Below are 13,914 nucleotides of genomic sequence, written 5' to 3' on the forward strand. Positions count from 1 at the left end.
TCCGCGACTCGACGTCGGCCATTTCGGTACCATGCACTACCTCTCAAGAACGAGGAGCTCAATCCACGGTACCAGCGCCTCCAGCTTATAGACAGAGGCCTGCACCCGCTCAACCGGACTATGATCGAATCTCCCAGTTCTCGGTATACCATAGACAGGACCTTTACGACTGGGAGTATTACCGGCCTCAGGAAAACTATCCAGATGAGTGCAGACAGGAGGAACGCTACGCGTACCCTCCCCCACCTACCAGGGTCATCCAAGTCTCCTCACCTCGGGCCCCGACACCATCAAGGCACCGTGCTATAACAGAGACAGAGACGTCGATACCGAAGGTTACGGCGGCATCGTCGGTACCGCACCACGAACAGACGTTGCAACCAATCCAGGTAGCAATGCAACCTACCGCATCGAACTCACCAGATGATGAGTATCGTTCTGATTCAGACTCCTTGGTGTCGGTCGCACCTTCGATGCCGTCACCAGAGGACATAGTGAACACCCATGATCCCGCTTCCCCATCGGAGGACATGGGTAGTTTTTCAGATCACGTCCTCAGGATGGCGCAGTCTCTCTGCCTTGACATCGATCAACCTGCGGAAGTGGAGGATGATCCAATCTACGATGTAATGAAAATGGAGGCGAGCTCTACCGTCGCTATTCCCTTTCCTCCTACCTTGAAACGCACAGCACAAATTTCTTGGAAAACACCGTGCGCTGCTCAACCAACTTCTAAGAGATTGGAGGCATTGTATAAGATTCAAGAGATGAACGCAGAGTTTTTGTTCCAGCACCCTAAACCAAATTCCATAATCGTCGAGTCTGCTCAGGGCAGATCTCAGAAAATACATTCAGCCCCTGTCGACAGGGAAGGTAGGAAATTAGACTACCTTGGCAGAAGAGTCTATGCCTCCTCATCATTAGGAATACGCACCTCGGCTTACGAAGCTACCATGGCGCGATATCAGATTTTTCTATGGGAAAAAATAGGCACACTGTGTGACCATCTCCCCGATGACAAACGCAAGCTGGCGAGGATTTTTCAATCTGAGGCCACAGCCATAGCGAGGTTACAGCTGAATTCCGCAAGGCATCAGACAGACTCACATTCAAAGTCCATGATGAGCTCAGTAGCACTTCGACGCCATGCTTGGCTGAGATCAGCCAATTTGGCGAATGAAACTAAAACAAGGATAGAGAGTCTTCCCTTCGATGGTGAGGGCCTCTTTAACACCAAGACTGATGAGTCCTTGGACTCAATATACAAAGCCCGCACAACGGCTAGAAAGATGGGGTTTTCTCAACCTCTGCCTCAGTACAAACAGAGGCGCTGGACAAGACAGCCTTACCCACAGTTACAACAACGACCCCAATATGACAAGCAGCCGGCCAAGCAACAGCAGATTCAAAGAAAGAGGCCCTACCAGGGCCGCTACCAGCAAAACAGACGTCAGCCTGACTTTACCAAGAGGCAGCGCCTTTGACTTCCCTATCCCAGGCCTACTACCCTTCACCAACCGTCTAGCACCCATGTACCATCAATGGGAGTCCATAACATCCGACTCCTGGGTGCTCACTATCATCGAGACGGGGTACGCCATCGAGTTCGATACCCTTCCTCCCTTTTCGGGAGTGAAAGTAACAGCGCCATCCCCTCCTCTGTTGCTCGAGGTACAAACCCTACTAGCGAAGGGAGCCATCTCGCCTGTATCCGCAGAGGAGATCAACCAAGGGTTCTTCTCGCGCTACTTCACGGTCCCGAAGAAGGATGGGGGTCTTTGACTGATTATGGACTTAAGACAGTTGAACAAGTACATCCCCCCGAAGAAGTTCCGTATGACAACAGTTGCTTCCATTCTTCAGCTATTGCATACGGGGGTGTGGTTTGCGGTGGTAGACCTGAAGGATGCGTATTTCCATATCTCCATCAGGAAATCGCATCAGACTTACCTACGTTTCTCCATCGGCGCCCAGCAGTTCCAGTTTACCGTTCTTCCCTTCGGCCTCGCGACAGCACCGAGGGTTTTCACGAAGGTGATGGCAGTTGTATGCGCACATCTACGACAAAAGGAGATTCACATTTATCCATATATAGACGACTGGCTTCTGGTGGCGGAGAACAGTTATACGCTCCAGCAGAACAACCTTCTAGATTCCCTAGGACTTTGGGTCAATGAGGAGAAATCCATACTGACCCCTCAAAGGACAATAGACTTTATAGGGGTGACTTTATCGTCTCGGGATGGAAGAGCATATCTCCCGGTAACAAGAGCAAGGACTCTTCGGGATCTCATCCTCGATATCGAAACTCAAGCAAGACCCTCGGCATGGACAATCCAAAGATTGTTGGGTTTGATGGCAGCGACCACCGCTGTCATCAGATTCGCGAGACTGCGAATGAGGGTCCTTCAAAGCTGGTTTTTGAGGATGTTCGACCTTCGACGCAATGCCCGCACAACCTACCTTTCGATACCGAGACAGGTACGGGCGTCGTTGAGATGGTGGCTCTCGATGGAAAACCTCCTGGAAGGAGTTCCTTTTCTACAAGAGACACCGTCGGTGACCATTACGACCGATGCTTCTCTCATCGGGTGGGGAGCCCACTGCAACTCGTTCACTGCCCAGGGCCGATGGCCTCCTCAACAGAAAGAGGAGCATATCAATCATCTGGAACTCCTGGCGGTAGAGAATGCGTTAAAAACCTTCGCTCAAATCGTCGAGGGCAAGAATGCCCTAATCGCAACAGACAATACCACGGTAGTCTGCTACATAAACAGACAAGGGGGAACAAGGTCACATCCCTTGACCCGATCCGCACTCAGAATTTGGGGGGAGATGGGGGAGGGAAGGCCGGACCGGCAGGAGAGGGGATGGCAGAGGGCGACGACCGGGAGATGGTGAGGGGGGGGGCGGAGGGCGACAAACGGGAGACTGCGAGGGAGGGCGGAGGGGGGGGGCTTAAATAAAAAAAACCCTTACCTTCTCCGGCAGCTTCGGGCCCCACATGGCCCCTTAAAAAAAAAAACATGGCCGACGCTGCAGGGCTTGCGTCGTCCCTACGCGTCGTCCATCTAGGAGGCTGGGCAGCGCGCTTTAAAGTTAGCGCGCCGTTGCCCCACCTCCCTGCCAGCTTATCCCGGCAGGTCTAGCAAAGCCTGTGTGTTGAGTGTGTCTATCCTGTACTGAGAAGTTTCTGACTGCCTCTGTGGTGGCATTGACTACCTCTCACAGGCAAACTCTCACTCTGGACTGTTTATTGAATATAGCCTTGCCCACAAAACTGCCTCAAAAGGCTAAGGTTAGAAAACCATTGTCCTCACAGCAGAAGAAGACGAAAAAGACGAAGAAGACTCCTCTTGGGATTGATACCGATGCTGCTACCTATGCTGGATTCGTCCATCCCACTATTATAGAGATTAGCGGTTGATAATTTGAGGGAAAGAACTCCTCCTGATGAACAACAGATGATTGCATCTATGTTTCAGGGGGAGATACGGGATGCCTAACCATACCCACTCCCTCAAATCCCTCCTTGTCTTTGGGGTCAACCTAGTAGGTCTCTGTCTTCCCTAACAGTGCCAGTAGTCTTGCACAGCCTTCCTGGACTCCTTTTATTCAGGATATTTATATTTGAAGCAGAAGGGCTGGGGCTCTGTGTGAAGAGAACTGCTCCTGTCCTCCGTTATACGCTTGGGGCCATTGTCCCTCTCCCTGATGAGGGCCTCCACTATGGCAGTGTGTTTGCGATGAACTCTCATAGGTATACAAGGATAGAGGGACTCTACAGATCTTTTCAACACTAGCTAGGCATCCATCACCACCACAGTGTTGCAGCCAAAGCAGTCTCAGCTACTAGTCCCACACCAAGTGTCTGCTTTACTGGTCCGTCTTCCAGTCTTGGTTCTGGCAGCCACGTTACAGATATCAATCTTGGTTCCGTCAATGGAGCCACATCCTACTTCAGTCCCGGTACTGGTTGCTCTTCCTGTCACACAACCAATGACTTTACTAACTATTCCAGTGGCCTTGGCAGCTTTTCTCACTAGATTTCTTGTGGAGGTCCTCTCCGTATTTGGCTCTGGAGGGTTACCAATCTGACTTGGTGTCCCTACCCATCAGAAGATACATGACCTCTCACAGAGCGGGTTATCTGCATGGCCATTCCTTGCATCTCAACACTTACCAACCAGTGCCTCCTTTAAAGATAGGGTCTTTGAACTGGTACAATAAAGTCTCATACCCATGCTACCTGCGTTTCTTCAGCTTCAATGGAAGACACCGCCCTCAGAGACTTGAGCAAATGTACAAAGAATCTGGTGCTGGTTTCATCATGCCACCTTGAACTTTTTTGATAGTGGAAGCAGCCCAGGGAATGTCCCAGAAAGTCCACACCTCACATGTGCATAAGGAAGGTAGGAGATTGGACATTATGGGACAAAGAATCTAATTCTTCCCTCTGCTTGGTTGGTGGGTAGCTAACTACCAAGTATGCATGTCACAGTAGTAGTTTGTCCTCTGGGAGAAAGTGGGGACATTTTTAGACCACCTTGCAGAAGATAAGTGGGAACTGGCTCAGGTTTTCCAGGGAGAAGTGATGCACCTGCCCCAGCAACACCTGCCGTCATATGGTGAATTGTGCTTCGAAAGTGATATTCATTCGTGCTCCATGGACATGTGGGGCTTCAATCAATGAATCTCTCTCAGGAAGCAAGATTGCGGATAGAAGACTTACTGTTTGGCAATGGCCTCTTCAGTGCAAAAACGGATAGTGCCATCGATTTCCCCAGGAAGTGTAAGAAGAACATTAAATAATTGGGCCTTGGGCCACAACCTAGCATGTACAGTGCTAGGCTGTGGTCCTGGAATGTATCTTATAAACCAGATGAATTTTCTGGTGGGCAACCCTTTAGATACCAGTCCTCAAGCAGAAGTGTTTCGCAAGTCTCTCTTAGGCTGCTCCTTTGTTATAAGGAATTGCCAGTCTTGTCTCAGGGACTTTCTTCCTGGATCATCAACATAATTAGGATGGCATATGAACTTGCTGGGCTTCTGTTGTCAGATCTGCTTTGAGCCCATACTTCTGCTGCATTTGCTTGGGCGGTTCCCTCCTGCACTTCTTTAGCACCGCTACCTGGTCATGTCCAACAGCATAACACACTACAGGCTGGATGTCTGGGCTTGAGCTGATTTGTCCTTTTATTGAACCATTCTCTTTATTCTGCAACAGGGCACTGACTGTCTACCAGTAAATCAGCTTGCTAGTTGCCCATACGTGTGATGCACAGAGTCCATGAAGAAGGAGGGCAGGTTGCCTACCTGTAATTGTGGTACTTTGAATGGTTATCTGCACATTCACATAATCCACTCACCATCCCTTCCTCAATGCCCAAGTGCTTTTGGTATCAAGGGCTTCACATCCCTTGGTTCTGAAGCTGTGTTCGGTGGTCTTATGGGAACTGAGGGAACATGCTCACTGCCCATGCACATTGGAATGGTGAGGGTGGGTTCCCACCGAAATTTCCTTCATTATAAAAGGTTTCTGAATGAGCCTCCATGCAGGTGCAGTGCCCATATATGTGAATACATAGATGGCCACTCCAAGAGTTATTGTTTCAGGTAAACAACCTGTCCTTTTTTTGTGTACACTGAATTCTTTGGGTTCGCCGTTGGGATTCATGAGTAGAGTTTGCTTGTTTGTCATCTTTCTATATATATAAGACACCAGCTCAATGCAGAAACACGGCAGTTTGTAGAATGTTTGTTCACATCTGTCTACACATCAGGTATCCTCTCTTGCATTGGTGCAGGCTGGCTATATCATGATGGAAAGCTGTGAAGAAGGGGAAAGTTATAGGCTACATTTTGGTGCAGGTTTCTGTGATCATCTGGATGAACATAAAAAGGAAAAACAGCAAAGCTTAAACTTGAGTGAATTGGGCAAAAGATTTTGTAGATTTCTGTAACAGGTCAGCTGCAGGCTAAAATCCTTATCTCTGATCAACCTAGAATGATTTCAGGCATTTGAAAGAAATTGTTCAGTGTCTATAGCAAGGTGGAAAACATGGAGTATTTGCTCAGGGGCTAATGAGCAGCTGCAAACCTCTTGCAAACTCTGAGAAAGGTTAGATCTATCATTTGGCACTGATACTGTGTGTTTGACTTTGCAAATACTCAGTCTAATTGGTTTGTTTTGGCAGGGATTGGGTTAAATTCAGCTGAGTTGTTGACGCAGTCCGTATCCAGGTAGAGCAGAGGGCCGCACCTGAGCAAATGGGAATGCACCGAGCAAAGGTGCTAGAATGGCTGGCTGAGTTGTTGCGGAGAGACAGACTCTGAGGGAGGGAGCGGTCTAGGGCAGCGTGCAGCCAGTGTGGGGATTGGCCGTCTGTTTTGATGGGACTGCGGGTTGTTGTGATGTGCAAGCAGTTGTACTGGAACTGGGACTCCACCTTCATCTCAGGCATTCATTTGGAGGAGAGTTTGGCCATCAGGAAGGCACAGACACAGGCATTGCCACAGGTGCAGTCTGCATTCTACCTCTTTGAGGCGTCTCTATGTAAGCTGGGATGGTTCCACTGGCAACAGACGACGTGAGCTGACTAATTGCAACACTGTCTGTCATGGCTGGGATTAGGGATTCTATTCTGGGATTTTTTAATTATTGATTTTCATAGATATGGTGTGCCTTCCATTCCCTTTATGAAATGGCGTCTTGGTAAATTGGTTTCTGTCAGTTGGTAAAATTCTTACACTCGTCTCTAGCAGAGGAAATTCTTCCTCTTCAGTAGCAGATTGGGCAATAGGACTTGTATTACCATTAAACTTGAGCAGCCAACAGCAAGACAGTTTCTAGCATCACACTTGTTCGTTTAATTCAGCTATTGTGTGCTTTCCCCTCTTTTGACCGAGGCTATCTTAAATCTTAGGGAAAGGTAAATTGGCCGCTTCGTCTTGCATCCTTCCTCTTAGGAAAACTCAACCAATCCCCCAGGCTTTTTTCCCTTTTACAAAAAGAGTGAGTGAGTGAGAGAGAGAGCGCAAGCGCCCAGGGATCCAATCAGTGAACTGTGGAAAAGTGGTGATGTTTGGAGCAGTTGAACTTGATATTGTGCACAATACTAAATTATGACTGAAGGCTTCTGTTTTGTGAGTGTTGCTGTGAAAAGGTGCAGCAGAGTGTATTTTGGTGTGAAGGCAGTTCAAGGGAAGGTATTGCACAGATGGCTGTTAACCATATTGGTGCTTTGAGATGATTAAAATCTGAAGGTGGAAGAGTGAGGCCACAATAAGTGCTTACAAATTCCCAGGGGAAAATGGCTTGGTCTTGTTGCTAGTATAAGAATATAAAAATTGTCTTGCTTCTCTTCTAGTGCAGCAGCCCTTTCTTCAACACTGGCCAGCCAGAAGCCCCTACCAAGCTCGTAAGCATGATATGATGGAGGTAGCCATTTCCTGTTTTGTCCCCAATATGGCGGTCAGAGACTTGCCTTAAACATAGAAGCTCTACATAGCTGTCATGCTAACAGCCACTAATACAGCTATTTTTGTTATGCACTGCCTTTCCCCCAAGGAGCCCAAGGCAGTATTCACGACCTTCTTCATCTCTTTTTTATCCTCACAGCAACCCTTTCAGGTAGATTAGGCTGAGAGTCAGGGACTGGCCCAAAGTCATCCAATGAGCTTCATGTTTGAGTGGGGACTAGAACCCAGATCTCCCGACTCCCAGTCCAACACTTGAGCCACTACGCCACACTTGGAACCTGGCTCTTCCAAGTCTTTTCTCTACCACTAACCACTGCACCACAAGCAGCGATCCTCCTAAATCCTTTTAACCATCACTTTTTCTTGTGATAGTGAATTTCAAAGTTGAATGACACGTTGCATGAAAAAGTAGATTATATCTCAAGACTTAAGCTGTTGGCCAGTTCCTTATTGTTGTTTTCGCATTCTGAAACTAAATTAGAAATGCACTTTTAAGTGTCTGACCACCTACAGGGGAAACTCTCTTGCATTATCCTCTGCTTGAGATTGTGCTAGCTGTAATCATTTGGCATCTGACGCCATTTATTTGAAAGTGTTAACTGCTGTATTCTGAAGATGCAGTGGCTCCATTCAGATGAAACAATTTCAGTCTAATAAACTATGGTTTATTAGACCAAGAAGGAGCATTGTGATTCTCATGTGCTCCATATTGAAAGGCATCCAGGGCTTGTTAAAACCAGTCTTGTATTACATCTAAATTAAGAAACTGGTTTAACCTTGGCTTACACACCAGGATATGAAACTAGCATCTGAGAGAGGATGGCGCACATGGGCAACAATGCTCTTCCGAATAATCCATGGTCTGATAGAGATTTTATGAGATTTAGGAAAATAAAGGGGTCACCTAGATGGAGCACGTGTTTGGAGATTTGCAAAGTGATTGCATCCAATGTTATAAATTATATTAAAGGGCAAGTTCACATATCACCAACCCATTAATTGGGATGTGATGAGCAAACAGTTTGTTTGGGCATGCATTTTCCTCCCCCCCACCCGGATGCTCCAGTGTAATGTTTTGGAACACGGAATAGCCGGTTTGCTATTACATCTAAACCAGGCGCTATGGTCTCTGTTTGCCCGTCTAAAATAAGCTTGAAAACTCCAGTTTGAGGTTGGTTGAGTCCTGGTTTGGAGGGCAAGCATAAACCATAGTTAGTCAATCGGGACATAATGATAAGCCAGACAAGTGGCGCAGAAGTGCCGAAATGGCGTCAGGAAGGCTAAAGCTGTGAATGAGCTGAGATTAGCGAGGGATGCTAAAAGCAATAAAAAGGCTTTCTTCAGATACGTGAGTAGTAAAAGACAGAGGAAAGAAATGGTGGTTCAACTGCTTAATGAGGATGGCAAATTGATAACAGATGACAAAGAAAAGGCTGAAGTGCTCAATTCCTACTTTGCCTCGGTCTTCTCCCAAAAGCGGGTCTATGACCCCCCTGGAAAAAGTGAAGCAGAAGTTGAGGGGGCAGGATTGCAGTTTGAGATTGATAAACAAATGGTCAAAGAACACCTAATTTCCTTGAATGAGTTCAAATCTCCAGGGCCCGATGAACTGCATCCAAGAGTAATGAAGGAGCTAGCGGAAGAACTCTCAGAACCTTTGTCTATTATCTTTGCAAAATCATGGAAGACGGGTGAGGTGCCGAACGACTGGAGGAGGGCTAACGTTGTCCCTATCTTCAAAAAGGGCAAAAAGGAGGAACCTGGGAACTACAGACCAGTCAGTCTGACATCCATCCCTGGGAAAATTCTGGAGCAGATTATAAAGATGTCAATCCGTAAACACCTTGAAATCAATGCAGTGATTACTAGAAGCCAACATGGATTTGTCAGGAACAAATCCTGTCAGACTAATTTGATCTCATTTTTTGATAGGATAACCTCCCTTGTGGACTGTGGGAATGCTGTGGACGTCATATATCTTGACTTCAGCAAAGCTTTTGACAAAGTACCACATGACATTCTGATTAACAAACTAGCTAAAAGTGGGCTAGATGGAACAACTATTAGGTGGATTCACAGTTGGCTACAGAATCGGACTCAAAGAGTACTTGTCAATGGAACCTTCTCAAACTGGGGAGAGGCAACGAGTGGGGTGCCGCAGGGCTCAGTCCTGGGCCCAGTGCTCTTCAACATTTTTATTAATGATTTGGACGAGGAGGTGCAGGGAACGCTGATCAAATTTGCAGATGACACCAAATTGGGTGGGATAGCTAATACCCTGGAAGACAGAACCAAACTTCAAAGTGATCTTGATAGGCTGGAGTGCTGGGCTGAAAACAACAGAATGAAATTTAATAGGGATAAATGCCAAGTTCTACATTTAGGGAATAGAAACCAAATGCACAGTTACAAGATGGGGGACACTTGGCTCAGCAATACTACAAATGAGAAAGATCTTGGAATTGTTGTAGATCACAAGCTGAATATGAGCCAACATATGGCTGCAAGAAAGGCAAATGCTATTTTGGGCTGCATTAATAGAAGCATAGCTTCCAAATCACGTGAGGTACTGGTTCCTCTCTATTCGGCCCCGGTTAGGCCTCATCTAGAGTATTGTGTCCAGTTCTGGGCTCCACAATTCAAGAAGGATGCAGACAAGCTGGAGCGTGTTCAGAAGAGGGCAACCAGGATGATCAGGGGTCTGGAAACAAAGCCCTATGAAGAGAGACTGAAAGAACTGGGCATGTTTAGCCTGGAGAAGAGAAGATTGAGGGGAGACATGATAGCACTCTTCAAATACTTAAAAGGCCAGGATCTCTTCTCGATCCTCCCAGAGTGCAGGACACGGAATAACGGGCTCAAGTTAAAGGAAGCCAGATTCCGGCTGGACATCAGGAAAAACTTCCTGACTGTTAGAGCAGTGCGACGGTGGAATCAGTTACCTAGGGAGGTTGTGGGCTCTCCCACACTAGAGGCATTCAAGAGGCAGCTGGACAACCATCTGTCAGGGATGCTTTAGGGTGGATTCCTGCATTGAGCAGGGGGTTGGACTCGATGGCCTTGTAGGCCCCTTCCAACTCTGCTATTCTATGATTCTATGATTCTATGATTTACGCTAAAGAGGAAATAACTCTTTAGCGTAAATTAGAGGAATTAGAGTGAGGGGCAGGGGGCAGGCAGGAGTATGTGAGTGTGAGGATTATTCTCCTATTGCTGAACAATGGTTTGGTATTATACTGTAGCAGTTCATTGTGTGTGTGTGTGTGTGTGTGTGTGTGTGTGCGTTCGTGTGTGCATTTGTGTGTGTGTGAGAGAGAGATCCCTCTTCCTGTGTCTGAACATTGGGAAGTGCTCCCATAGATTTTAGAAAAACAAAAGCAAAATAGAGACAAAAGAAAGAAACAAGAAATGGCTTTAAGCAGGAGTCCGTGTCCTGGCTCAGCTGAATTAATTGGTCCCTACTGAGGCACCATCTGCACTGGCTTCCTAGCACTGTAGAAATGTGAGTGTGTTTAAAGGGAGAGAAGACAAGGGCTGGATCTTCCGGTATTGGCTGTAATGCTTTTAGCACTTGTTTAGAAATGGATGACTGAAAACTTCCTGGGATTAGAAATGCTTCTGGCACTGAATGCAGCACTGCAAGCTAAATGGGAACGCATGCTTCATAACCACCTTTAAGTCAACTTGTTAAAGTCAAACACCGTAAAAATAATCTAGCAAATTATAATGTTTAGTCTGATTGGGATAACGTTTTCCCCAGCCCACTTGGTTTTATACTCTTCCTGGTTTTTTTTTTATCTTTGCAGAGGAGGAAAATTGGGTTAATCCAAAAACATTGGATTCCTGGATCTGTTAAGTGGGATTTTGTTTAACTTTGAGAAATATTTCTTTCTTTTACAGAAAGTAGGGGTGACCGGAGCCCCTGACCCACAAGTCCGCTGCCCTTCAGTCATCGAGTTTGGGAAATATGAAATCCACACCTGGTATTCCTCTCCGTACCCACAGGAGTATTCCAGGTACATCACTCACATCCTCTTTGTCATGCACCTTATGCCATGCAGCTGAATGTTTAGCAGGCAGAGGACCTGCAATGTAGCTGTAACTCTAGCTTTAGCCTGACAAGCTCATGTTTTAAATGCGAGCCCACCCTTACAATTAGAGCTGCGTGTCCTCTATGTAAAACAAATATGTGACCAGGATAAAATTAAGCAGAGTAAGTAAATAGTATGTATTTGCTTATTTTACATAAGTCTGTTTCCATGGTTGAAGCTTTCAAAGAATTCTGAATATTTTTGGCAAGGGCTGTGAAATGGGAGGATGGAGAGAGAGCAAAAAGCATGGAAATTTGAGTGTAGTGGCTGGTGTGCAAAAAACAGCAGCAAGGGTTGGCACCGGATTTTGAACCTCAGCCCCTTCCCCCCCCCAAACCCCTTTCTGTTGCTGATTTTCTTTCTGAGTGTTCAAAAGACATTGTCCACATCTATAGAACTTTTGCAACTGTGAGAGTTAGAAATTTCCTTTAAAAACAAAACAAAAGAAAAAAGCATAGAAGTTCCAGTCTTGACGAATTCTGCTGGGTTCCTCTCATTCACCTGATCATCTTGGCATACCGCATAGGTACAGTTCTGCATATAACCAGTAGAAGAGAACATTTAGTGATACTTAGTACATTTAGAAACACTAGGAATAATAAGTACCGATGTCCCTGCTTTCACTGAGGTCAACATGCCCAAATGCTTGGTTTATGCAGAGCTTTGTAGACGTAAATAGTGTTTTAACCACTGGACTTAGCGAATCAGGAATTAAGCAGAAGAATAGAATTGTCTCATTTGTTATCTGTATTGAAACATGATTGGTAACTTCTAAAGATGCAGTTATGTAAGATAAGAAAAAAGGAGCTGGAAAGGGAGACTAAAGTCCAACCTTGCGGCTTCATTTCCCTTGATGCAGCTTTGGCTATACCATAGTCTGGAAGTGATCCCAAGAGGTTTTCCCCATAGGCGCTGCTGCCTCAGTAATAGAATGTAATCCAATACACGTCCTCTTACACCTCTTTCGTTTCTATACTGCTTCATGCATATACCCAGTTTTAATGCAAAGGATTTATCTTGTAGGCTGCCTAAGCTGTACATTTGTGAATTCTGTCTCAAGTATATGAAAAGCAGAACTATCCTCCAGCAGCACATGAAGAAATGTGGTTGGTTTCATCCCCCAGCCAATGAAATTTACAGGAAGAGCAATGTTTCAGTTTTTGAGGTAAGTTTTCTAAGGTTATTAGCTGCTTTTGAAGTGTCTGTCCTGACGGAACTTAAAATCTGGCTTTCCAGAACAACCTCTGTTGTATGACTAAGAACTGGCTCAAGAGCACCACGATATCACCGGAATGGGCCCTTGTCATGTTGTGTTTGGAATCCAGTCTGCATGTGATGGTGGGGTGGGGTGGCGGGTAGAAGCACCGTTGGCAGGGCAGCAATTTGGAATGGAGAAGTGGTGGGCAGGGAAAGGGTTAAGCATGCATGAGCAACACACCCCTTCTCTGTTCCAAATTGCCCTCATGCAAAATGACTTTTTAAAGTAGAGATCTAAAAGGTTAGGGCTCTGTTATATGCAGTTGGATGTGACATTTTAGTAGCCCCGCTGTCTTTTCAATAAAGGTGATAAGGTCCTTGGCCTTGTGCATGTATGTATTTTATTTACATTATATGAGTTTGAAATCATTTTTCAAGACATAAAGTCCTCACAAAGTGGTATAGAATGGTAGGTTTAGGAGCGTTGACCACTTTGGACTTTTAGCATCCACAGGGTGTTGAGGATCAGAGTGATCGCTTTCCCAAACTACACCCTTTCTCTGTTCTTTAATGCATGCTAGCATTTTGAATATTCACCCCCTGGCAGAGGGTTGCCATGGTTGTGTCACCTGAACCCTCTAACAACCCTCAAATAACCCTACAACAGACCATTGGTTATTTGAGGGTTGTTAGATGGATTCTGTCTTTGTTGCTTGGTGTAATTCTACTTGGCTCCGTTGGGGTGCTTCTTGCAATTGTCTGCCAGCAGTCTGTTCAGGATTGTGACTTTAACCTGTTCTCCGTTTCCCTAAGGTGGATGGCAACGTCAGTACCATTTACTGCCAGAACTTGTGTCTATTGGCAAAACTCTTCCTGGACCATAAGACGCTCTATTATGATGTGGAGCCATTTCTTTTCTATGTGCTGACGCAAAATGATGTGAAGGGCTGCCACCTTGTTGGCTACTTCTCCAAGGTAGGTGGGGAAGGGATGCAGCTCAGTGGTAGAAAGCTTGCCTCGCGTGCAGAAGGTCCCAGGTTTGATCCCTGGCATCTCCAGTTTCGCGCTTCAACCTGAAACCCCAGAGAGCTACTGCCAGTCAGTGGGTCGGTTCGCACGGTGACCGCAGTGTGTGCATGCTACC

General features: G+C 46.2%; 1 protein-coding gene across 1 annotated transcript in view; it reads left to right on the forward strand.

Moving 5' to 3' along the window:
- Positions 1 to 13,914, forward strand: part of KAT6A (lysine acetyltransferase 6A) — a 74,440-nt gene that overhangs the window by 38,003 nt on the left and 22,523 nt on the right. Inside the window, exons 9-11 of the mRNA XM_063138880.1 lie at positions 11,383 to 11,498; positions 12,597 to 12,738; positions 13,584 to 13,745. Of these exons, the coding sequence (XP_062994950.1) occupies positions 11,383 to 11,498; positions 12,597 to 12,738; positions 13,584 to 13,745 (420 nt within the window). The remainder of the gene's footprint in view (positions 1 to 11,382; positions 11,499 to 12,596; positions 12,739 to 13,583; positions 13,746 to 13,914) is intronic.

The sequence above is a fragment of the Elgaria multicarinata genome, chromosome 12 (assembly GCF_023053635.1).
Source record: "Elgaria multicarinata webbii isolate HBS135686 ecotype San Diego chromosome 12, rElgMul1.1.pri, whole genome shotgun sequence".
Lineage (NCBI taxonomy): Eukaryota > Metazoa > Chordata > Lepidosauria > Squamata > Anguidae > Elgaria > Elgaria multicarinata.